We start from the raw sequence: 25,969 nt of genomic DNA, 5'->3' as shown, positions 1-25,969 counted from the left end.
CAGCTCCCCGAGCTTCATGTTCCCCATCAATAATATAAAGATGTTCTAACTTTCACTATAGAGTTGTTATAATAATCTAATGATGCTATTTGGAGATGAATGGATCAATGCCTGATGCTAACTTAATGGTACTTGTTATTAGAATCATGCTGTGTATCATTAGAATCAATCAGCTGTATATTTTTCCCTTTAAATATCCTTGTATTCCTCCCTTCTTCTCCATTTCTCTCCCACCATCCTAGACTAGTCCAGAGTTTCCTCCATAGCCGTTCACCTAACTTTGATGACCCATTTTATATTCTACTTCTGCGTATGTATTCTTTCTTTCTCCCTTTATTTCAAGAAATATTAATGGAATACCTACTCTTTTCAGGACACTGTTTCTGTACTGGGGATATAGCAGGGAACAAAATAGAAAATGTCCCTGCCCTCAGGAAGCCTGTCTTCTGGTGAGAGGGACAAACAGTAAGCAAATGAACAGGTAAATATTTAATACATCCAGTGGTGGTGAGTGCTGTGAAGATAATTAAAGCAAGGAAAAGGCATAGAGAGTGGCAAGGGGGTGCTATTTAATATAGGGGGGGTCAAGGAAGGCCCCTCCACTGAGATGAACATATAAGCAGAGATCTGCAGGAAATAATATCACTCTCAATAGGCCACATCTTTGCTGAAATGCTGCTCATGTATGACTTTGTATGTCCTCTGTAACTCTAGTCCGTCTTGGGACTTTGCTGCACTCCCTGGATGCCCCTGCTTCTGCAGACATGCTCCACTTGCTTGAAGATGTACATCATTGGTTATAGTTCTTATCTTAGATCATAGAATTAGTGTGAACTTTTTTCTTCCTAAAATGTGCTTTCTAAAATTTGTATAATGAATATAGGTTACTTGAATAACAACAACAATGCCATATTTTCTCCCTATCATCTTATTTTTTAATCCTTATAAAAACCCTACGACGTAAGTTCTATTATCCCCATTTTACAGGTGAGAAAACTGAGTCACAAAGAAGTTACACTGACTCTGAACTCAGCCCTTGACGTGGTTGGCATCTTATTACGGGCTCACCATTTGCCTTTTTACAATTTTGGTTTTGCCTTCTTGTTTAGACTATAGGTTCCTTAAGGGTAGAACCCTTGTCTTATTCTCCCCATATCTCCCTCTCCCTTCTCTTCATGGTTTTCAGCAGAGCACTATGTACTGTACGTAATGAGTGCTTTTTTTTTTTTTTTTAAAGATGACCGGTAAGGGGATCTTAACCCTTGACTTGGTGTCGTCAGCACCACGCTCTCCCAAGTGAGTTAACCAGCCATCCCTATATGGGATCTGAACCCTTGACTTGGTGTTGTCAGCACCACGCTCTCCCAAGTGAGTTAACCAGCCATCCCTATATGGGATCTGAACCCTTGACTTGGTGTTATCAGCACCACACTCTCCCGAGTGAGCCACGGGCCAGCCCTATGAGTGCTTTTTGTTGGACTGGTCTGTTGGATGGTTGGCGTATTCTGATTTCATCCACCTATCTTGCTGGTGGTGCCATCTTAGATGCTCTTGACCCTGGGCCCAAGGATGGAGAACCTGGAAATCCTGGGGTGTAGAGGTGAGGAAGCTGGGCCTCCATCCCAAAAGGGCAGTGATTCTTCTTGGCCACTAGAGGCCGCCTTAGGCCTGGCTTTAGAGAGCCGGCAGGGCTACGGATTACTCAGTTGACCCCACCCCAGGAGTCATTTCCAACACCAAGTCTATCCTAGAACCCCAAGGCCCCAGGGATCCAATAGACCATCAGATTCTGAGATCTGGAATGCGCTCCAGAATAAAAGTTGCTGATGGCAGCTAGATAGCAGGAGTGTACTGGCAGGTTCCAGATGCCCCTAAATTAGCCAAACCAACACACGTACATTGAACACCCTGCTGAGCACACTCCATGCGGGGTGCTAGACTGTGGGACTAGCTCAGTGAACAAGGCAGACTCTGTTCCTGCCCTCCCAGCTCTTACGCTCTTGTGAGGTACACAGACAAGCCTAAAATTCCTGTATTGTGTGATAAGCTGCTGACATGATTTCTGTTTCAGGATTAGTTCTCCCCGGGTCTCATTTTACTGTGGGTTATCCCATGGGACATCTACCTGTCTTAGGGAAACAAAATAAAAGCCAGAGGCAGAGAGAACCTTTGCCCACATTTGGAGAGTCAACTGCAGAGCCCCCTCCTCTCTAGAGGCAGAAGGATTCCCAGTGTCTCCTGCCAGATCTGAGGGCATCTGAGTTTGGTGGGCACTGGGGACAGGAAGTGCCAGGCCACCTCCACGCAGCTTTTCTGCTTTCCTTTCTTTGAGCAGCTTGGAGGCTTTGCTTTGAACATGTAAGCAGAAATCTGCAGGAAATAATAATTTGGAGAAGCAGATTCTCCAAATTTTGGGGGTAACCCAGCCTGCTTGCTTTCTCACTGATTTCTCTTTGCCTCTTTCTTTTCTTTGTTCCCCCTCTTCCCCCACCCCTTTTCTTCTTTTTCTTTTTTTTTCTTTTTTTGTGGCTGGCCAGTAAAGGGATTGAACCTCGGACCTTGGTGTTGTCAGCACCACACCCTAACCAACTGGGCTAACCAGCCAGCTCTTTGCTCCTTTTTCTCAGATTATCCATCAATCAACTCATTTATCAAATGAATGTGATGTGCAGGGCACTCTTTTCACCCAGGAGCATGAGATCAAGGAAGTTACAACAGAGCTGGAGAGATAAAGTAGAGATAGAGACAGACTCTCACGCAATGCAGCATTTTTATTAGTTCAAGCTGTTTGCTACAGACATTCGTTGCCAGGGGTAGATCCCTGGGGTTTTAGGGGTCTGGGAAGGCTTCCTTCCTGGCCAAGGTGACCAGGGCCTTCCAGGATGAGACCTCAACCTGCCCAGTGGTGGGTTTCTCTGCGAGGGGTGTTTTTGGAGAAGAGAGAGAAAGCTAAAACATCCCCCACGCCCAGCTGTTCATTCCACTGTGCCTGGACAAGGGTCTCAGAGGCCCATGTGCTCAACATTCCTGAGAAGTAGCTTCTGAGTCAGAGCCCCAGAAACAGCTGAGGCAGCTTCAGGCTGGAGTCTTGGCTCTCTTTTCCTCCTTTCTGTCCAAAAGCAACTCCCTCCCTAGCTATTTGGATGTGACCAAAAACCCAAGCAGGACCCTGGGATAGGAGCCTGGCTCAGTGAACGTCTATACAATGGATTTGGTCCCTGCATCCCCTCTAGGGCTGCAGCCATCAGGTGAAGGCACATGCCCAGTGACACCTGTACCAGGAAGTCCAAGGGGCTTGGGAGACTCAACCTGTGCCTACAAGTCGCAGCCCCCAATGCAGCCATTGTTGGGCTGCCTCCCGGAAGGGGGTCATAATTAGGACTTGGCTTGTGTTAAGACAGCAGCATTCCCTGGGCAATCTGCCAGTGCCTCCTCACTGCCTGGGCGTGGGGCCCAGGACATGCCAGAGCAGTGCCAGAGAGCTGACTCAGGGGGCAGCATGAGGGGAACAGAAAAGCCCTTCCCACCCACCAGCCAAGAGAGGAGGTGAAGCTTCCCTGAGGCCCGCTGTGATGGCCCTGTGGTGCCAGACCACCAACAGGCTCTGCGTGTGGCTCCACTCCTCAGGCCACAGATCCGTGAAGCAGCAGGCCAGGGCTCCCACTCATTCCTTGAGTTCCCTTCTTCCTGCAAAGACCTCTAGATATGCAGTTCTAGGTGCCCCAAACCCCCTCTACAATTGATTCAGGCCCTTCCATTGCTACTTTCTTAACACTGTGACCTTAGGCAAGTCACTTACTTTGGTAAGACAGATTCCTCATATTTAAGGTGGGATGAATAATACCTGCCTGCCTCGTGGAGCTGCAGTAAGGATTGAATGAGATAATGTCTCTGTAAGTACATTGCATACTATAAAGCACATTTATAATAAGGTATTATTATTGTCATGATTATTCTGGAGACAAGAATTATAGCCTCTGGCCCCCGAACTTCAACATCCTCCTCTTTGCCTCTTTTGTTTGACAAGTTGCTCTGGAAGCCACTGCTGAAGTCCTAACCCTGTCCCAGGCCTCAGAAGCATTGACACAGCTCTTCTGCCTGGTTGCTAAGGTGCCAGCTCAGGGAAGCAACCCCTTCCACCCCAGCTCTGTTAAACCGGTTCTAATCAGACTTCTCCAGCCCAGTTTGCCTGCAGTGATGACAAAAGAACCTAAAATAGCACAGGCTCTGCAAACACTGCTGGAGACTGGGCTTTGGGCATAAGGTGCTGTCTGTCACCCGTGGGCCTGCCTGGGCATCCCAGCCAGGTGCAGCCCTCTACCCTCCAGGGACTGGCCTGTCTTTCTTTATGCAGCACCAGGATGACAGTGCCTCCTGTCAGCACTTTGGGTGGCTGAATCATGAGACTACCTAGAAAGCTGACTTGACTAGAGGTGTCAGGGGAAGGGGCTTACTGCTCACCCCACCAGCTGCTAAACCCACACTCTTGGGACTTTCCTTGTGCCAAGAGGCCAGATGAGGTGGGCTAAGGTCATGCAGAGCAGCAACTGTCATTGTGGCCCCGGGGAAGGGTTGTGGACTGGGTACCAGGAAAGTCAGATTCTGAGGACCCTGCAGCCAGCAGGCCCTGGCTTGTCACTCCAGCTACAGAACCAGTTTGGTGTGCAGCTGTGGGGGTGACTCCCAAGCTCGGCTCTGAGACTTCTCATGGGGCCTTCTTATGACTTACCCTGGTGGGAGTGGTGACTGCCAAGGCCAGATTCAAACGAAGAAGCTTGCAGCAGGGAGCCATAGGTAGGAACTGCAGCTATAGCAGGAACATTCATCCTTGCTGAGCCCTTCTCTAATCCCCCTTCTTTTAACCAGCCATTTCCATGTGGCATGAATCTTCACCATTAGAACTCTCTCATCTAACTCTTTCTTAAACACATTTCTTTAGCACACATATTCCTTTCCTGGGTGGTTATTATAAGAAAGAGCGATAAAGTCTTAGTTTATGTTGGAATCCAAACTGATGGTCTGTTGGCCAAATGCAGCCCCCAAACCTGTTTTTGTTGATGTGCACAAATTTAGCTGGGACAGTTTAACATTAAAAAACCCAGATTTCAAGTATTTCCTAACATTTTGTGTCCTTAGGTTAGTTTTCCCCAGAAGCAGATGCTGCAACAAGGCTTCAGTGACAAGTAGTTTATTTGGAATTTTACCCTTGGAAAATGTAGTGAGGAAGTGAGACAGAGAGAGGGAGGCATCAGAAGGATGAGTGATCAAAGAAGTCACCATATTGAGAACTGCAGCTTAATTCTGGAGAACCCTGGGGAAAGTGTAGAATACGTATCTCAAAGTTATCTCACTTCCAGCCTCTTGTGCAGCAGTGAAGAATGGGCTCCAGGGCCAGAGGAAGCTGGCACTGACAGCATCTGCTGCAATACAGAAGATCTAGCAGACAGGTCTTCAGTTCCAACTTGGCAATAATTAGTGGGAGCTGAGTAGCAGTTGCTCTTTTAGACAAGAGCTCTCCAGTTTGTCATAGTCCCCACCTCTCCCTATTGTCCTACATGAAGCCTGCTGTCCTCTTTAAGTTGCTTGCTTAGCCTCTTGGGTGCTTGTGGTTGTGACTCCTGGCTTATGTCTGTGTGCAGCCTACTCCACTATAGCCATGAATCCAACTGTCTCTGTTTCCAATACTTGGTTTTGTGTTCTTTGTAGCCCAGTGACTCCAAAAGGTGTTGACTGGTTGGTTATTTCTGTTTCTCTAGCCCTGGATGCTGAATTATTTAATTCCCTGAGACTCAGACCACCTTACCTTCATGCTGTTAAATATGAGGGTACTTCAAAAAGTTCATGGAAAAGTTGAATTAAAAACTAATACAAATATAAATCTTTCAATGAACTTTTTAAAGACCTCTCAGACACTGTGTCAGAACACGTGAAATAGATCCTCACTCTGGGGGCTGATGAGAGGGGGCCCTTAGTTATCTCAACATCTCCAACCTGACTAGTTGGAGGCACTGTGTTCCTTTCTGGCTGGTGGCAATTTCTCTGCCTAGAAAGTTTGTTTCCCCTTACGACCGGATAAGTCACACTCATCCTTTAGGATTCACCTTAAATGTCAGCCCCTCAGTGAAGACTTCCACATCATTCACGCCACCCCTTCCTAGGTTACATCCCTGTGCTGCACATTCTCACAGTGCACCGTGGTCCTCCTCAGCATATTTACAAGAATTACGTACATATTGGTTTAATTTGTATTGACACTGGAGTCCCATCACTAGTGCAGTGAATTTACTCAAACCCAACTATCATGCTCAGCTGAAAGAGCAAGAAACAAAGAGATTCCTTTCTTCCTTTATTTATTGGCAGCTGGCTGGTACGGGGATCCGAACCCTTGACCTTGGTGTTATAACACCACCTCTAACCAACTGAGCTAACCAACCAGCCCCCAAATTCCCTTATCTAAAGTCACATGCCACCATTAAAGCCAGATCTTGATATCCACTGCCCCAAGGTCACACCCAAACTGCAAAGAGAAATAGATGTTATTTCTTGGCTTTTGTGCTTCTAAACACTTAGGTCCTGGTAAGGGATTTTCAAGAATAATTTAGCATTCTTTATCTCCTAAACTGATTTTAGAGTCTACTGCTGCTCCCACAAATACACACACATGCAGAAGATGGAATCCACTGTATGGTTTTTCTTTGGGGGGGCGGGCTGGCCAGTAACAGGGATATGAACCCATGATAAGTATATTATCTGCTCTAGACTGAAGCTTCACAAGGACAGGCAACATTCTCGCCTCTGTCACTGCCGGATCCACAGGGTCTAGCAAAGTGCTGGACACTTGGTAAGTACTCAATAAATCTTTGTGGGATGGATAGATGAAGATGGGTGACGATGGATGATCAGAGCTGTGAGGACCGGTGCTGTGCAGGATGTCCTTGGAGATAGGCTGACACTTAATCTGACCTAGCTACCCGGGTGGGGGTAGGAAAATAGAGGAAATGAGGTGGTTGAACTACTCCAATTGAACTGTCTTGCTAAAGGCCTATGCTTTTGCAGGTCTCCTAGGATTTGTTAGATCCCACGCTCTACTTTCCCCCAAACCAAGATTACTGGATTACAGCCTTAACCAAGGCAGCACAGCTGCCTCTGAGTCACCGCATAACACTGCTGTACCCCTCAGGGCTCAGACAGTGTGCACCTCCTAGCCTGGATTCCTACCCCAAACTGAAAACCCCATCCAACCCCCTGCCATGACCTTGCTTCTGAAGCCCTCCATGTCTTTGACCCCAAATTTGTGCCAACCCCGAACTTGATCATAATTGCTTTTATAGCCCTGGTGCCAATCCCAACCTTGATTCCCATCTCGACCCTAATGTTGACCCAGGAACATACTTGCTTCTTATTCTGAGTACACTATACATCTGTGCTTTTTAAATATTTTTAATGCTTTTGCACATATTATTTCGTGTGACATTTACAACTCTGTATAGTTATCCCCATTTTACGAAGGAGAAAACAGACTCTGAAAAATGCCCAAGGTTACACAGCTAGTCCGTGGGGGAACACAGATCAGAGTCAGGTCTTCCAGCTCCAAATCCAGTGCTGTGGAAGTCGGGGTTGCTGAAGGTGCACATATAAATCTCTGTTGCCCTGTGGCAAAGTGATCTTAGATAATCAAAGATCTTCGGGCACTAATAGCAGTGGTAAGGGTAATAACCTTACCTCACTGGGCAATTTCTTTGTGACAAGCAGAGTGCTAAGAAGTTCTTCGTACATTATCCTCTAATCCCCACTACGATGCTATGGAGCTATGTCACCCATTTTACAGATGAGAAAACCATGGCTTATAGAGGGTAAGTAAGTTGCCCAAGGTCGCACAGCTAGCAAGAGGCGAGCCAGAACTTGAATCCAAGTCTCTCTGACTTTAAATGCAGTTCACTTCACCCTTTACGAGGAAATGAAATGGGGTAACAGGAAGCAGCTAGGAGCCTGGGTCTTCCAACCATGTTCTCACCATAGCTTTTGAGCTGGAGCATCAAATTCCAGTGTATTATGTTTGATCACCAAAACTAGGTTAAAAATGAGTCAGGCCTTGGTAGGATTGACTCACTGTGGTGTCTGTCAGCTGTAAAAGGAGACAGGAAGCCTCAGAGGGCAACTATGGCCTGACCACGAGGAGTGGGTGAAGGTCCTAGAAGCATCCCACCACAAGCCCTGCAAGGATTAAACACGGAATCCCACGTGCCTGCCAAAGAAAAGACCCAGACTTAAGATTCATTTTTAAAATCAGACCTGCCGATCCTCACTTCCTTGTCCGTACTCAGCCCTACCTCCTAGCAAGGCTCCCTTTCAGTCAACTTCTCTGCCTTTCATCTCTGACTCTCACGCTTCATCCTTTTCCCTGTGGGCAGGTTTCCTTGTCTCCATCCCAGTCCCCGCCCACAGCTCATCTCACACCTCTCTGCGTCTTTGCTGCTGCCTTCTCATGTTCTGCGTCTTCTCAGAGCCTGGAAGATCCCTGTGTCAGGGGATCTTTTTGGAGGGGGGGAGGGCAATTTTTATGGTAAAATATGTATATAACAAAAATTCGCCATTTTAAAAAATATTATTTATTTATTTTATTGTGGTCAAATATACATAGTGTAAAATTTACCTTTTTAGCTATTTTCAAATGTACAATTTAGTGGCATTAAGTACATTTATGTTATTGTACAACCATCAACCCTATACGAGGGTACTTTGAAAAGTTCACGCAAAAGTAGAATTGAATGGCCGACCCGGGGCTCACTCGGGAGAGTGCGGTGCTGGTAGCGCTGAGGCCACGGGTTCGGATCCTATATAGGGATGGCCGGTGCGCTCACTGGCTGAGCGTGGTGCAGACCACACCGTGCCAAGGGTTGCGATCCCCTTACAGGTCCAAAAAAAAAAAAAAAGAATTGAAAGATAATATGAATCTTTCCATGAACTTTTTGAAGTACCCTCATACATTTCCAGAACTTTTCCATCATCCCAAACAGAGCTCTGTACTCATAAATAATAACTTTCATTCCCCTTCCCCCTCTTTCCCCCTTCCCCCTGGTAACTATCCTTCTACTTTCTATCTCTATCAATCTGCCTATGCTAGGTATCTCGATAAGTGGAATTATACAATGCTTGTATATGGTCTTTCATGCCTGGCTTATTTCCCTTAGCATAATGTTCTTGAGGGTTATCCGTGTTGTAGCATAAATCAGAGTTTCTTTCCTTTATAAGGCTGAATAGTATTGGACGTAAGCATACACCACATTTTGAGTATCCAGTCATCTGCTGATGGATACTTGGGTTGCTTCCACCTTTTGGCTATTGGTGCATAATGCTGCTATGAACATGGGTGCACAAATATCTGAGTCCCTGCTCTCATTTCTTTTGGGTACATACCCAGGAGTGGAATTGCTTGATCATGTGGTAATTGCATGTTTAACTTTTTGAGGATCCACCAAACTGTTTTCCATGATGGCTACACCATTTTGCATTCCCATCAGCAATGCACAAGAGTTCCACTTTCTTTTCCATTTTTTAAAATAATAGCCATCCTAATGGGTGTGAGATAGTATGTGAAATTCCTTTTGAACATAGCGTTCTAGAAGTCCAAGTTGTTCCAGACCCCCTGGGCCTGCTCCTCCCCCAGGAGACTCCACTAGCCTCTTCCAGCTCTGAGAACTGGCATTTCCCTGACAGTGAAACCACCATCGCAGATGAACAGCCAACATGCTTCTTTCTCCTGCACCCTCTGGTCTCTCTTCCAGGTTCTGAAGAGCTGCCCACCTCTATGCCTTTTCCTTATGTAGAGTTGGACTAAGAAATAATACAGACTCTGCCAAGAATACAGACTCAATTTCTTTAGGCGCACAATCTTCTGAGCTCCTTTTTCCATGTAGTCTTCCAGACCAGAGGCAACTGTATGCTGACTCCATGGGGACCAATATGGCTTTGACCTGCCGCTGACCTCAGAACTAGAAAAGCATCCAGAGCCTCAGACAAAATTGTTTCTTGGTCCCATCAGGACCCAGGGGAGCAACTTATATTCCTCTGGCTATGACCCCCAAGCTGTTTGAATCAGGCCTCCCTCTAGCCCCTTCTTTGCTGAGGCTCCCATTCCGTGATTTAGGTCTCCAAGGCAGACCCTGGCTGGTGATTCACCTCCTGCCTGATACTCATGACTCCTTGAGGGGAACTTGGAGACCTGGAATTTTGGTCAAGATTCCCTGTTCATATTCCCAGAACCCAGGCTCTCTGGGGCAACATTTGTTTATATATTGTTTAATACTTACATCCTCTCTATGAACTTCTGATGTCAAGAGCAGGACGTGTCAATCTGGCCCCCATGTCCACGTCACACCCAGTCCCCATGGGCTGCATGCGTCCTGGGCTTTGCCTCAGCCCAGGCCTCACCCCTTTGCTTAAAGGTGCCTCATATAAGTTTTTTTTTTTCCAGCCACTTTTGTCTTCTGCTAAAGCAGGTGGAAAAAATGTTCTGCATTCCACAAGAGAGAAAACAGAGGCCTATGGAAGGAAGTGACTCATCCAGGTTCACAGATGGAACCAGCCACCAAGCCTGGAATGGAAGTCTGTTCTCTGACTCCGAAACCACGGCCTTCATCAAGGCAGTCACCCTCTTCCTCAAGAGGATGCTCCAACTCATGCTTAGAGATATGGCCCCTGGACTTGACAGGTGCCACTGGGATTGGGCAGTAGGGCTCTCTCCCCCTAGCTCTTTCCATTCCAATCTGCAAGACTATTGGCATTCGAATATGGATTCATGGTAAGGCCCTTTAAAAGAACTTTCTCAGACTCTTTCTAAAGCAAAACACATGACCCTCCAAGCTTGGAAAAACAAGAGCTCTTAAAGTTAGGAAAGATGCCAGTTTCACAAGTCCTCATCTCTTCTTGCTCTCTCTCTCCCTCTCAGCCTGTCCTCTCTTTGCAATTCTCACCGCCATGACTGCACCCAGCCCGGGGGTTACAATTCCCCCGTTCCCTCCAGCCAAGTCTAGACAAAATCCAGGTCTTTTGCTTCCCATATTTTAACTGAGATTAGTGGGAATTTTCAGATTTACTAAAAAACTAATACACATCCTTGTTCAAGAACCTAGAGTGCCTGCTTGGGGTCTACGGTATCAACTACAGACTTCTACCTGGCTTTTAAGACCTATTGTCATCTGACCTCCCCCTACCTGTTTGTACTTAGTTCTCACTACTCTGCAATATAAACCTTCCCTCACTGGGCCAGACTTCTCACTGCTTGTGTACACACGTGCACACACATGCACACCACAGTTAAACACACGCTAGCTAGGTTTATTCCCCACAACATGTACAATGTTTATTTCCAGCTCATCATTTGCCACCAGTCTTGCCTGGAACTTCTTTTTTCCTGCCTTCTACCAATCCCAACCTGACCCATCTTTTAAGATTTGTCGGGGTGGGGGGCTGGGGGGTGGGATTTGTTCAGGTCCAGCAAATCCTTTTACTTTAGTGTCTCAGTTCTCTAAGCTTCTACTGCATTTTATGGCCGGTTGTCAGACTGTTTAATGCTTAATAGCTGTTTCAAAATTTATGGTAAAAAACATAAAATAATATTTACTATTTTAAGCTTTTTTTTTTTGCAGCTAGCCATACGGGGATCTGAACTCTCGACCTTGGTGTTACAACATGGCACTCTAACAATATTTTAACCATTTTTAAGTGTACAGTTCCATAGTGTTAAGTATATGAACTTTGTTGTGCAACGAATCTCCAGAGCTTTTTCATCTTGCAAAACTGAAGCTCTATGCCGTTAAACAATAACTCCCAGTTTTCTCCTTCCCCCAGCCCCTGGCAATCACCCATTCTACTTTCTGTTTCTATGAATTTTACTATTCTCATATAAGTGGAATCATACAGTATTTGCCTTTTTGTAACTGGTTTGTTTCACTTACTATAATACCTTCAAGGTTTATTCATGTCATAGTATGTGACAGGATTTCCTTCTTTTTTAAGGCTGAATAAAATTCCTTTGTATGTACATACCGCATTTTGTGTTTCCATTCATCTGTTGATGGACGGTTGGGTTGCTTCCACCTCTTGGCCCTTGTGAATACTGCTGCTATGAACATGACTGTACACACATCTGGTTGATACCCTGCTTTCACTTCTTTTGGATATATACCCAGAAGTGGGATTGCTGGATCCTTTGGTAGTGCTAATTTTTTAGGAAACCATACCATTTTACAATCCCACCGATAGTGCACAAGCATCCCAATTTTTTCTCCACATCCTCACCAACACGCTATTTTCTGTTTTTTTCTTTTTTGGAGGCTGGCTAGTCAGGGGATCCAAACCATTGACCTTGGTGTTTTCAGTACCACACTCTAACCAAGTGAGGTAATGGGCCAGCCCTTTTTTTTTTTTAATAGTAGCCATCCTGCTTAATGGCTTAATTGTTTCATTTAAATTCATTTGGTCGGGCCAGCCTGTGGCTCACTTGGGGGAGTGTGGTGCTGATAACACCAAGGCCATGGATTTGGATCCCTATATAGGGATGGCCGGTTAGCTCACTTGGGAGAGTGTAGTGCTGACAACACCAAGTCAAGGGTTAAGATCTCCTTACTGGTCATCTTTATAAAAAAAAAAAAAAAAAATTCGGGCCAAGCCCGTGGCGCACTCGGGAGAGTGCGGCACTGGGAGCGCAGCGACGCTCCCAGCTCCCACCGCAGGTTCGGATCCTATACAGGACTGGCCGGTGCACTCACTGGCTGAGTGCCGGTCACGAAAAAGACAAAAAAAAAAAAAATTCATTTTGTCTTCCTAACCAGATTTCAAACATCTTCAGGACAGAGATCTTGTCCTGTTCTTCTGGGTGCCCTCAGGGCCTAGCACAGTGCTAGGCATGCCTTAGGTATCTGACAGTACTTGCGGGTTGATTAACTGAAATTAACAGTTTGAACTGAGCTCTAGACTTATTTTTAGTACTTGAGATAGAATTTTCTTTACAAATGGAAGAAGCTGACTGCCATGACACAGACTGAACACATCTTCAGGACACTATGTGGAGGAGCAGAGAGTCCATATGGGGATAATGCACCCTTGCTTCCTATCTGATTAAGAATGCACATATTCTGGTCATCCCACAGGCTGCTGGGTCCATTGCTGGGGGTAGTTCTATCATCCCTGCAAAGGCACAATGCTCTGGAAACCCAATTCTATTCAGGTAGAACCAGAAGAGCCTAGAAATAAAAACAGAAAAATAACTGACCTTGAGAAGCTCAGAAGTGAACCAGTACAGGGACTGTGAGGAAATACCACAGACAGAGAGGAACCAGTACATACAGGTATTCTCAACTCTGCTTTGTTCTAACCTCTTCTTAGCTTCCTCCAATTTTCCTGAGGTCTTGGGGAGCTAATTTCTCCCCCAAGAACTTGGGGAGAGTTGGGGAGGACTTAGGTATGAGGTCTCATGGCCAGCTTTAACATCAGCACAGCCATGTTAATCCCATGTTAATCAACTTTCCATCAACCCCCTACCCTCTTGCTTTCTGAGAAAAACTGGAATTTATGCAAAACAGATTCTTACACAAAAATGACCTCCCAACCCCCTTCCTCTAATTCAAACCTTATAAAACCTTTTTAGTCTGTGCGGGGTTGGGGACTGATCTGATTTGGTCTCCCCTCCATGCTTGTGGAGTAAAGCTGTTTGGCTGAAATGGCGCCTGGCTCGGGTCTCTCTCTCTTTTCTCCATCTTGCTGAACCTAACATCAGGGAATCCACTGCTGTGACTCTGACAGTTACTCTGATTCCCCAAGCTCTTTTAGTCCCCAAACGGAAAGGTCCCTCCATTTGGCCATCTGTCTGGCATTTTTTAAATCACTAGGAGTCTTTAAAAAAAAAGCAAATACAAAAGTGCTGAAGCAAGTAACTTTCTGAGAACAGGTTCTTTAGAAAAGTTGCCTCGGAGTGGCTCAGTTGGCACAAGGCTCTAGGCTGTACACCCACTTCTTTGATTCACCCCTGTCTGGGGAAACTTGTAGCCCCGGGCCTTTCCCACCTCTGTGTTCTCCTCTGGCTCCCATCACAAAGGATGGGGTTGGAGTTAGAAGCCCCAGCAGACAGAAAGTTTGTGGCTTAACTGGGCATTCCCAGGTGAAAAATAAACCAGCACTCCCTGGGTATGCATTGGCTGACATTTTCCCCAAATTTGGTGATAAGAATCCTCTGGGATGCAAGAATCAGATTCCTGGGCCCCATCCTGGATCTAATGAATTAGAATTTTCAAGGGAGTAACCTGAAAATCTGTGCTTTTTAAATCTTCATGCCAGGTGACTTGTCATCAGACAAGTTTGTAAAGCATAACATTGGTGAATATTTATTATTTCAGATACCCAAGCACTTCTTTTCTCAGAGAGAGGTAAAGAGACAACACTGTCGTGATTGTCAGCACAGGCTTTGGAGCTTCTTAGCCTGGGTTTGACCTGCCAGGTATTGGCTATGTGACCTCAGGCAAGTTATTTAACCTCTCAGAGCCTCAGTTTCCTTACCCATAAAGTGGGGATAATATTGCAACTCCTTCACTGAGGATTAAGTGAGATAATGCATACAAAACCGTTAGCCCATTGCCTGCTAAATACAACGCATGCTATTGTTATTTCCCCACAGAAGAATCCCTACCATATAAAAAAGAGTGAATAATAGTTGTAAAAAACGGAGCCACAAAGATATATAAGCACAGCCAGAAGCCCCAATCATCACTTCTCTGACTAGACCCAGCAGACACAACTGTGGCTGGCTGTATTAAGCAAAAGCGAGAAGGTTTTTTTTATCTAAGTCCGGCTCGAGTTGGGTAGGCAGGAACCAAAGTAGACAGCTTGGACAGCAGGAGCTACCCCGGGATGTCACCATGGATTAAAAGTAGGAAGAAGATTCCCAGCTACAAGGACAAGCGTCCCCACCTTCTTGAGTGAACGTGACACCGCCTCAGAGATGACTCTCCAAACCCTGCCATCAACCAGTTCTGGGTGTGAGTCTCAGCTCCACTATTTACCTATAGTGTAACTTTGGGGAAATTGCTTAAATTCCATGAGCTTCAGTTTTCTCATTCATAAAATGATATTAATAGTACCTCCTTTTTAAAAGGGTGTTGTTAAGATTTGAAATGAAAATGAATGTCATGCAAATAAAAATTGGCTATTATTATTATCTGTCTTTAACAAGAGATAGATTATCACACCCTCTTTAGTTCCTGCCACACTTCCCACCATCGCTGCCCCCTGAGCAAACTCGGTGCATCCTGGCCAGATCGCCCACATACTGTTCCTCACACCCACCCTGAACATAGCTCCAGGGTCCCTGCTGGGCTCCTGCTCCCTCTTCCCACAGATATCCATGCATTTTGTCCATAGGTCCTTCTAAAAGGAGACTGTTCTCTCCGCAGGACTAGGCTGCCTCCAAACCCTCCCCAGAGGCTCTTCAAACTATCAATCACTGCTTGGGGCAAAAGAGCACCTTCTGCAGGTGGGTAGGGAAGGCAAAGAGAGGGAGGGTGGGGATGGAGGGTGGTCAGGAAGGGAGGAGCTGAGGATTCAGAATAGAAGGGGAGAGGGGGGAAATGTGTCATGAAGTTCCTCAAAATCTATGAATTCTGAATCTCATCATTTTTCAGTGAATGAACTCAGATGATTCACTTCCCTTCCTTAGCCTCTGTTTTCCTCGCTTTGAATGGAAGGGGAAGTGCTTACACTTGCTTTAAAGACAGAGAAGCATATAGAATCCAGCATATAGAACCCAGCTCGGGAGAGCCAGGAGCCCATGAAATTACATATCATCTGGGCTATGGATGTTATGCTGGTTTTCTTCTGAACAGGAATTTTTAGTATTTCGGTTCCTGACTGAACAGATTTCCCTAAACGTCATTGACTTCTTAGCAGTTTTCAGCAAACCCACCAGTTTCCTATTTCCCATCCCAGCCCTTGTTTTCTGGGTATGCCCGTTAGCTTCCAGTGAAGCGTCCACTGCCACTCAGCGTGGTGACCTGAACTCTGAACAGACGTTCTAGGACCAGTGCCTGACTTAGGTTCCTGGCAGGGGACTCAGAATCCAGAAGGCCTGGAGGGCCATGGTCAACACTCGTTTAAGGTGATAAGTTCCTGACTTAGGTGGTAACTGTGTGTGGGTTAGGGACAGAGAATAATCTGGCCGAGACTCAAGACATTCACGCAGAGGTCTGAGCTGACTGGCCAGGGTGGGGCTAGGAGTCAGGCCAGAGATGGTGAGGCAGGAAAGGGTGAGGGAGGTCAGGGGGGTCAGAGGCTGAAGCTGGAGAGATCAACTTGGTCTCCCCTTCATGGTGTTGTTGACAACAGGGTATAACCGCAGGGTCCAGTGCCTGGGCTCTTTGCTTTCCATGAGTAAGGTAGCAAGTATGTGGCTTCCTTCCACCCCTTTCCACAGGCCACTGGGGGCCTTGCGACTCCAGCACCTCCCCTATCATGTTACGGGCCCAGACATGACTTTCAGGGCCTGCTGTTGCCAGGCCAGCTTCACCATTGACACTAAACACGCAGGGAGAAGGGAATCCTCAGACCCAAGGAAGCTAGGTGGCCAATGTTCAGTGCCTCCTTCCCAGAACTTGCTGACCCACGTGTAGGAGGGAAAAGAGAAGCGCTTCGGGCCACCCACAGACTGCAGAGAGGAGGGGGAGGATTGGGAGTGCGGCTGTGGGGCCAGCAGTGCGTGCAGCTGTGCGTCCCAGCTGCCTGGTTGTTGGGAACTACTTGCTAAGGACACGGAACCCCCATGTAACTGGAAGCCCGGGATGGACTCCAGCATGACCTGATCTTCTGGGCCAATCTAGCCACAGTAGGGAAGGGAGGACAGGCACTTGGAGTCAGAATTATAGTTTATAAAGTTCATCCTTCTATCATTAGTGTCTAGAACTATGGCCGGCACATAGTAGGCCCATGATAAATACTGAATGAATGAATGAATGAATAAAGGAATAATGAATGCTTTTGCTCACAAGCATTATCTCATTCAATCTGCAAGGTGAGGCACAATGCAGGGCAGGTGTTGCTTCATTTTGCAGATCAAAAGAATCATGTGACTTGCCTAAAATCGTTCAACTTGCATGTGGCAGACTCGAGGCTAGACACTGTGGTCTTTCTGCACACCTCGCTGAACAGTCTTAGTACAGCAACCCGGTAATACATCTTATGACTCAACGTGAACTTCCCTTTGGGTCCAGCTGGTCAGAAAATAGCCCTTCAGGGGCCCAGTTTCCTGGACACAGACTCAAGGCCAGGATCACCTACTGCCCCCTGCACACCTGGCACCTGCTTGCCCCTTTGTAAGCAGCTCCTGGAAAGGGGGCCCTTCTTTCAGTTGTTGTCACATCTGACTCAGGAGGTTGGGACGCCTGAGACACAGAGACAGGGTGTTGGTGGCTTCACTCTGGGAACCAGGAAAAGTACAAAATCCTACACATTCGGTTCCTTATTTTCTCATCCTCAGTAGAAACTTCAGATTGCCTAGATCACAAAGTAAGTTCCTAAAATTCAGGCTAGCAACTAACTCATATTACAGGGAGGGCATCCTAGCAGCCCACAGCCCACAGTCCAGGCAGTGTTTCTGAAAGGAGTTCTCCAAAGCCAGCAGGAGATGTCAGATGTCCTGAGATGGAACAACTCACATCACCTGGGCCTGACCTCCACAGCATTCTTTCTCTTCATGGAGACAGTGAGGTCTAGAATACAGGATTAAGGATAAGAAGACCTGGGCTCTAGTGCTGGCTTTGCCATTTATCAACTACCTTCTTTCCACATCATTGTCCTCATCTGCAAAATATAAATAACAATCCCGGTCTAGCATGGTGCTGATAACACCAAGGTCAAGGGTCTGGATCCCCATACAGGCCAGCTGCCAAAACACAAAAACAAAAACAAAAACAAATCACAAATTTTGAGTTTAAAGAGGAATGGTCTACATCAAAGTCCTGTAAGCACAGGACAGAAATATGATATAAAAAACAGTACAAGTCAGTACTATTTTTTATGACAAGAAAAAAAGATGGGGGAACCTCTCAGGTCCTCCAAAGCTCTCTATTCCTACTCATTCATTCACTGATTCATCCACAATAAAGCACCTCCATGAATAAGACATACACCAAGTGCCGAGGGAGAGACAATAAGATGTGATCTTTGCCCTCAAAGAACTGAAAGTCTAGCACAGACTGCACCAGAAGATGGTCAGTCACGGAGATTTCAGAGAGCAGCAAAGATCAGCAAGTGGAAAAAGTTCTGTGAAGATTGAGAGGTTCCAGGATTGTTCAACCAGGTGAAGAGGTGGCGGGGAAGGAGGAAGAGGAGGGGTGTCATGCTGCATAACGGTCTCCTCCAAGCCTTCGTCCAGGAGGAAATGAGGTCATCCTGCTCTCGACAATCAGCATGACAGCCTCCAGCCAAGTAATTCGGAGTCATGAGAGTGGCTGGAGAGCAACATGAATCATGACAACCTGATGGGAATTTCCTGATAACTAACCTAGGAGTTTCGGGGTAAGTCCTTAGGCTGCAACATCTCTGTTTACATTTTGATCACGTTTATTTTAAATTGATGGGTTCTCAAATCCAAACAGAACTGGCTACAGTCTTCTAGAGGAAGTAGCTAGGCCAGCTCGGAGGCCTACACCGCCTCTGACTCAGTCTGTCCCCTCAGAGGCTGGCAGCTCAGTGGGCACACAAAAATTCTTTCCAGAGGACAATGGGTCACCAGCCTCCCAAAAGCTGGATTTGGTTAACTCGCACTTTCTCCCGCTGGAGTCCCACGTCCTGAGACCTGTGGCTAGGGAGGAGCAGAGGGGTCTCCTTCGTGCCCTCCTGGCACTCTCCCTGCCTTTCTTCTGCCCCTCTCAAGTGGACCCAGACCCAAGGACTGGGTTTACAAGACAGCAAAATGCTGCAGGCCTAGGCAGGGAAAGGGACCAAGCCTAGAGTCCCCAGTTAGGGACTTATAGGAATTCAGCCTCCTGCCTCCTATTAAGGGAGCCAGTCCTGCTGGGTGGCACCAAAGTGATCCCAGGCCCTGGTTCCTGACACTGGGGGAAAGAGATGGGGGTGACTGAACCAAGAGTCCCTGCTGCGCTCCTCCAACTGTGCCCGAAGGATGTGCGTGTGTGTCTGCACACAAGTGTGTGTGTTTGTTCTCAGGCATCGTCTAACTTTCTGGAGGCCAGTTTTATTTGATAAACAGTTGTGTTTGTCTTAATACAAGCAAGGCTCTAGGATTTAGTAGAATACTAAACACACATGCTCTTAAACATGTGTAATTATCTTTTCTGGAATGGACGGTACAGGGATGTTTTTTAAAATGTAAACAGTGTAGAAGGTCATACAGTGAAGAATAAATTTCCTCTTATCTCGTCCTCCCGTCCCCCGGTTCCTCTACTCAGAGGTGAGGACCTCCATGGGTAGGAAGGTCTGTTATTATTGCCTTCATTAATAAGGTTTTACTCTTGCATTTTTTTATTAACTAACTTTATTCTTACCCAGGCAAATAAATGGATTGTTCATTATAGGAACTTCCCAAAAGACCCATCAACACTTCAATAGGAAGGAGGCGCCAACAGTTTGTGCCCTAAGACTTTGATCCCCGCAACCCTCCAATGTGACATCACGACCCTCATCCCATCCTCATCCAGCTCCCGCTTTCGAAGACCAGCCTTACACCAAACTGCAGATTCTCAGTACATTGGGACCTTGCCTTTCCCCTTCTGGTCACACGACCGACTTCTTTACCACGGAAATCCGTAAACTCAGCTTCGTCTTATCCACTGGCGGTGTCGGTGGCACTGCGGGCCCCGGCACTGGACGCGGCAACCCCCGGGAGCAGGTGTTCTGTGTCTGTGTCGGGGAGCCTATGTCACGTGCGGTTTTCTCGCTTCCTGAGCTGCGGACGATGCCCTCGTGCGCCAAGGGCCGAGCTACCGCAGGCAGGTGGGGCCGCGGGGCACAGCTGCAGAGACCGAACCGGGGGCGGCGGCGGGGGCAGTGCAGCCCCTCGGGCCTCAGCCACGCTCGGCCGGTCCCCTCGGCTGGGGCTCGCGCTGCCCGCCCTGCAGGTCGCGTCGCTCACGGGGTCCAGCTCTCTGCGGCCGGCGGGGAAGGGCGGCGGGGAGCGGCGCGCGCGCTGGCGGGGAGGCGGGGCCGGGGCGGGGCGGTCCTGATATACAAGCCTCGCCGGCGCCGGCCGCACAGCGCGCAGCCCCGCCGCAGAGCCCCGCCGCGTGTCGCCCGCCTGCCCGTCCCCGCAGCCTCCGGTGAGTGCGGCGGTCCTAGCGCTGCGCAGCGGCCGCGCCCCGGGTCGCCGCTCCCGGTCCCACGCGTCCCCCTACGGGGCGCCGGGAACCCGGAGCCCCCGGAGAGGAGGGGACGGCCGGGCCTGGACTGCGGTCACCCACCGCGGCTTGCCGTGACTTCTCCTTCCCTTGCAGAGCCGCTGTCCGGGGCCCCAGCCTCGCCACCATGAGCGTCCTGCGGGCGTGCCTGCTCCTCTGCGCCCTGGTCGTGAGCGACTCCGAAGTGAGTGGCTTCCCTGCGTTCACTCACATCGCAGGAGGGGCTTGCGGGGTCCCTGACCTGCGCCGGGGGAAGGCCGGGGCCGCACGGGTTCCATCAACAGCAGAGCCAGACTCTCGCGGGGGATAGGACGAGTGTGGCGGGCGGTGGGGGCACGACAACCCGGGATCTCCCACTCGCGGGCGAGGGAGGAAGAAGCCCCAGGGACTGCCCCGGCCTGAGGGCGCCGGGTGTGAGAAGCTTGCTTCAGTCAATCCATTTCTCAGTGCTGGAAACCTGGGATCTCTCATCTGAGGACTAGTTAGATAGGAATAGGGTGAGGAGAGAGGGAGCGGGAGGAAAGCGTGGGTTTGGGGGTGGGGGCCGGGTTATCCTTCCCTAGAGTCCCAGGAGCATGGGATCTTTGGTGACACCCTCACCCCCCATCTCTTTCAGGGCAGCCATGCACATCACCGAGTGTCTGAGGCATGTGAGTATCCACCCCTTGCGCGACAGTTGACTGCATAGATGTCCTGGGAAGGCCTGGGGCAGCCCCTGCCTTGCTCCTCCCGTGCTCCTTGCTTACCCACCTTTGTGCTCTGTAGCAAACTGTGGCTGTCTGAATGGAGGAACATGTGTGTCCTACAAGTACTTCTCCAACATTCGGCGATGCAACTGCCCGAGGAAATTCCAAGGGGAGCACTGTGAGATAGGTATGGGGATCCCTCTAACTGGGAAGTAGGGGGCACCGAAGATTTCTGGGCAGGGCAAGATGAGTGGGATGTAAGAGCAGGCAGGAGTTGGGAACTGGAGGTGGGGTGGGTGATATCCTCATCTCTATGTGATATGCACAGTCAAGCACGCACACACACACACACACACACACACACGCGCGCGCGCGCGCGCTCATGAAGCAGTGGCTGCACAAATGCAAAGTGGGGATGGAAGGAGACCTTTTCTAGTGTCTTCTGCCAGGTCTGGAACTGTGTCATGTCTAAAATGCCCGTCTGAACGTCCTCCTCTTTCTAATGTTCTCTCATCCTCACATCCTTCCATAGATACATCAAAAACCTGCTATCACGGGAATGGTCGCTCTTACCGAGGAAAGGCCAACACTGACACCACAGGTCGGCCCTGCCTGGCCTGGAACTCTGCCGCTGTCCTTCTGAAACCATATCATGCCCACAGACCTGATGCCCTTCAGCTGGGCCTGGGGAAACACAATTACTGCAGGTGAGGTGGGAGCAGCCAGGACCAAGAGCCCTCCCCACAGCCTAGCAGAAACTCTTGTGACCATCCCCTTCTGCTGCTAGAGTGCTGGCCATAGCATGAGAAAAGCAAAGCCTCTGGTTGAGCCTTTCAGCATTCTGGATTGGAATGATGTTCTCTACCCCTCTGTGTTGCCAGGAATCCAGACAACCAGGCGTGGCCCTGGTGCTACGTGCAGGTTGGCCTAAAGCAGCTTGTCCAAGAGTGCATGGTGCATGACTGCTCTGTGGGTGAGTGTCACTCACCTGCTTATGACAGTGGGGGTAAGGGGACAAACTTGTCTGTCCCCTTATTCCATCACAGGAGGGATGAGGAGGGAGGCCTGCCTGAGAGGGATGTTTTATCCTACCTGCTTCCTCAAGACATGTCTTTTTTTCTCTTCCAGGAAAAAAGCCCTCCACACCTCCAGAAAAATCAGAGTTTCAGTGTGGCCAGAAGGCTCTGAGGCCCCGCTTTAAGATTGTCGGGGGAGAGTTCACGACCATCGAGAACCAGCCCTGGTTTGCGGCCATCTACAGGAGGCACCGGGGAGGCTCTGTCACCTACGTGTGCGGGGGCAGCCTCATCAGTCCTTGCTGGGTAGTCAGCGCCACACACTGCTTCATGTGCGTCCCTCTGTCTCTTCTCTTCGACCCTCCTACCCTCCTCAAATACATCCCAACAAAGGATTCCACCTTGATTCTCCCACCACCTCCCCCAGCCCCTCTCCATGTGGGACAAGTCATGCTTTGAGGCCTCTTGGGTGGGGAGGAGGAAGTGACAGGATTTCATGAGACCAGGCTGTCTGACAGGTCTCATGTCCCACAGCAATCACATAAAGAAGGAGGACTACATGGTCTACCTGGGTCGGTCAAAGCTCAACTCCATGACGCCCGGGGAGATGAAGTTTGAGGTGGAGCAGCTCATCTTGCACGAGGACTACAGTGCTGACACACTCGCGCACCACAATGACATTGGTGAGTGGAAAACCTGATGATGATGGCTGGGCAAAAAGGGGTCCCAGGAGAAACCCAAGTGGAGGCAGAGGTTGTAGGGGACCTTGAAGCCCCTGCTTTACACAACACAGGGAGCGGGGGGTGGGGAAGAGTTCAGAGTGAAATTAATGAGGGCGCTGGTGCCCCAGTTTCCTAAACACAAAGCCTCTTCTGTAGGCATATGAGTTGGGCTGGGAATGCCCTGTTTGTGCCAATAGAAAAGGATGCCCTTTCCTCTGCGGGATGCAGCCTCTGTCTGTACCACAATATGGAATTTGGAGAGTAGAGCCTTGGGCTGCATTTGAGCCCCGCTGTCTCAGCCGAGTTTTTTGCAGGAAACAAGCTGTGTGAGGCAGCCCTGGCTGCATAAGCCTTTGTCAACAGCTGGAACAAAGCTCTTGGGGCATGGGGCAGGGGAGACTTCCAGGTGACAAGCTACCAGCAGACCTCCCTGGATGACCTCTGACCCTAACTGACCTAAGGATAGACATAGCCCCTCTTTCAGCATTTGGAGGGGAGAAATGGTGACCATCTGACCAGCAGGCAATCCTTCCCCTGTGACTCTGTCCTCCTACCCCAGCCTTGCTGAAGATCCGATCCAACATGGGCCAGTGTGCACAGCCATCTCGATCCATACAGACCATCTGTCTGCCCCCAGTGTATGGAGATGCCCGTTTTGGCACAAGCTGTGAGATTACTGGCTTCGGAAAAGAGAATTCCAGTAAGTGACATTTGGGGCTGACTCTTGGGGAAGTGTTGTGATCTGGAAGTGAGCTCAGCGTGATCAAGGGAGGACTGTGGAGACAGAGATCGGAGCACCACCGAGGTTGCAGATGGGTCCAGGGATGGAGTGGGAAGCGTTGTTTAGGGAGTGATGGGCCACAAGGAGGAATAGGTGGGGGGTGAAAGGCTTTAGGTGGGGTAAAGGCCCAGATTGGGGTGGAAAAAGTAAAGGCTTTCCCTGGTAGGGACCCTTTTCGGTTACCCTCCCTGGCAGAGTCCACATGGACAGACACATCTTAACTCAAACTCCTCCCCTTGTCCCCCACCTAGCCGACTATCTCTATCCAGAGCAGCTGAAAATGACTGTTGTGAAGCTGGTTTCCCACCAGGAGTGTCAGCAGCCCCACTACTATGGGTCTGAAGTCACCACCAAAATGCTGTGTGCCGCTGACCCACAGTGGGAGACAGATTCCTGCCAGGTGAGAATCCCACGCTCCCTCTTCTCAGCCCACAGCTCCCCAGAGCTCCCGGGCCTGTCGCTGCCAGCTTTGGGGAGTCTCTGCAGCCAAAGCCCTGAGAAGCCAGAATCAGGAGCTGAAGTCTTTAGGGGTTTAAGTGAGTCCTTATGTGCTTACCAAACATTTGTCATGAGTCTCTCTGTCAGACTGGGGGGACTAAGACCGTAGAGAGAGGAAGCGAGAGGAGACACTAACGCAGTGCTCAGAGTGTGGTGTGAATTATAAATGAGTGGAGGTTTAGGGGAAGGAGGTGAGTGCCTAGAGGGTCAGGGATGGGGGGCTTAGAAGAAAATGTGACTCGACAGGGGTTTGAGAAGGGAGAGGGAAGAAGGGAAGGTGTTTTGGTTGAAAGATGCAAAACTGAGACCAGGAGAGGAGAGGTGGGGTCTGGGCACATGGCTGGAACGGGGGCAGATGACAGGGCTTTGGAAGCCAAGTGGAGGATTTTCAACTCGCTGTGGTCGGAAACGGGGAGTCACTGAGGACTCGACTCTAGGAAACTCTCCTACCTCAGGCATGGCTGGGTGGTGGGATCAGAAGGCCCCCCCACTTCTCCTAGGACTCATCTTTTGTGTCTTCGGCTTCACAGGGAGACTCAGGGGGGCCCCTGGTCTGCTCCACCAAAGGCCGCCTGACCCTGACTGGGATTGTGAGCTGGGGGAGTGGATGTGCCTTGAAGGACAAGCCAGGAGTCTACACGAGGGTCTCACACTTCCTGCCCTGGATCCGCACTCACACTGGGGAAGAGAATGGCCTAACCCTGTGAGGGCCCCCAGCGAGCCGAGGGAGGACATGGGTGCCACCCATGCTGACTGTCATTTGTGCGGTGGTGTCGTCTCATCAGCTGTAAGGAAGAGAGGCTCCGCAGAGGTGGTTTTGCTTGTGCTGCCCACCAGGATGAATGACAACAGCTTTACCCTCAGACACGGGCCTGGGTGCTGGCCACCCAGACCCCCCTGGCCAGGATGGAGGGGTGGTCCTGACTCAGGATGGAGCTGACAGTAGTTTGTCTTTTTCTGGACTAAAGCCTAATGGAGTTAAAAATGGCATCTCCTGTGTGTGGGTGGAAGAAGAGCCAGCTCCCCTAACAATGGGCATTCACAAGGTCCACTGTTGGGAAATGAATAATTTCCCAATTAGGAAGTGTAACAGCTGAGGTCTCTTGAGGGAGCTTGGCCAGTTTGGGGAGTAGAGACACTAATGACTTGAGGGAAGGACTCTGGCATTCCATGAATGTATCAAGAAATATTACACGTGTGTATATGTTTGTGCACGGGCTTGCGTGTATGTTTGCACACTTATGCACGGGCTGTGAGTGCATGTGTAAGTGAGTAACAGCTGGTGTGTCTGACAGCAAGTTTAGATATTTCCCTAAACTGTGTGGACAGTGATGCCACACTGAGTGGTCTGTCTAGAGGGGTTGTGGGTCACTCCTGGGGCCTCTTGGGTCCTTCATGTGATGATGGCTGTGAGATTATTATTCTGGGGCACTGCCTGTGACTAGCACTAAATGTCTGTTTCACTTTCATGTAGATGTCCATTTCTTGGCCAGTTATCCCTTCTGACTTTTCAACCTAGTTCATCCAATCCTCACTGGGTGGGGTGAGGACCACTCCCGCACACTGAATATTTAATAATTATATTCTGTTATTTTTATTTATATCTATTTTTGTAATTTTAAATAAAAATTATCAATAAAATGTGATTTTTCTGAAGACTTTGGTTTCTCCCTGGTGCTTTTATGGGAGAGAGCTGGGGAGCATAAAAAGAAAAATGACAAAGGTGGCATGCACCCCAGAGTTTCTTGTGGGGTGGCATCTCTTGGATTAATGGGGCTTAGGGAAGTAGAAGGTAGGAGAGTTGTAGGGCAGGGACTCCATAGCACATAAGGTACAAGCAGGTGTCTCGTGCCAGGGGCCCACGGCT

At 48.8% G+C, this 25,969-nt stretch overlaps 1 protein-coding gene and 1 non-coding gene across 4 annotated transcripts; one reads left to right on the top strand and one right to left on the bottom strand.

Annotated features, from left to right (window-relative positions):
* Positions 1–2,530: 2,530 nt before the first annotated feature.
* On the bottom strand, positions 2,531–2,604 carry TRNAV-GAC (transfer RNA valine (anticodon GAC)). Its single transcript has one exon. It is a non-coding gene; the product is annotated as a tRNA-Val (tRNA).
* A 15,881-nt stretch (positions 2,605–18,485) lies between these two features.
* Positions 18,486–25,758, top strand: PLAU (plasminogen activator, urokinase). 3 transcript variants are annotated; one of them, XM_063102362.1, is made up of 12 exons: positions 18,486–18,561; positions 19,581–19,998; positions 20,496–20,583; positions 21,016–21,049; positions 21,165–21,272; positions 21,618–21,792; positions 21,967–22,058; positions 22,214–22,433; positions 22,636–22,784; positions 23,383–23,523; positions 23,856–24,004; positions 24,633–25,758. In XM_063102362.1, the coding sequence occupies exons 2-12, from the start codon at positions 19,922–19,924 to the stop codon at positions 24,807–24,809; spliced, it is 1,410 nt and encodes a 469-aa protein (XP_062958432.1). In that variant the 5' UTR covers positions 18,486–18,561; positions 19,581–19,921; the 3' UTR covers positions 24,810–25,758. The 3 variants fall into 3 exon arrangements, with proteins under 3 accessions (XP_062958432.1, XP_062958433.1, XP_062958434.1); XM_063102363.1 differs by lacking the exon at positions 18,486–18,561 and having other exon boundaries at positions 19,577–19,998; XM_063102364.1 differs by lacking the exons at positions 18,486–18,561; positions 19,581–19,998 and adding an exon at positions 20,245–20,321.
* The last annotated feature ends 211 nt before the right edge of the window (positions 25,759–25,969 follow it).

Source organism: Cynocephalus volans, chromosome 7, assembly GCF_027409185.1.
Source record: "Cynocephalus volans isolate mCynVol1 chromosome 7, mCynVol1.pri, whole genome shotgun sequence".
Classification (NCBI taxonomy): domain Eukaryota; kingdom Metazoa; phylum Chordata; class Mammalia; order Dermoptera; family Cynocephalidae; genus Cynocephalus; species Cynocephalus volans.
The sequence above is the reverse complement of the archived record's forward strand: the minus strand, read 5'-3'. Positions and strand labels throughout refer to the sequence as shown.

What these genes read in the sequence shown, in the direction of transcription:
- PLAU (XM_063102362.1), top strand. Translation starts at nt 19,922, where the DNA reads ATGTCACGTGCGGTTTTCTCGCTTCCTGAGCTGCGGACGATGCCCTCG. An exon ending in TCACCGAGTGTCTGAGGCAT is followed by an intron (nt 21,050 to 21,164) that starts GTGAGTATCCAC and finishes TGTGCTCTGTAG; the next exon opens with CAAACTGTGGCTGTCTGAAT. An exon ending in AGGGGAGCACTGTGAGATAG is followed by an intron (nt 21,273 to 21,617) that starts GTATGGGGATCC and finishes ATCCTTCCATAG; the next exon opens with ATACATCAAAAACCTGCTAT.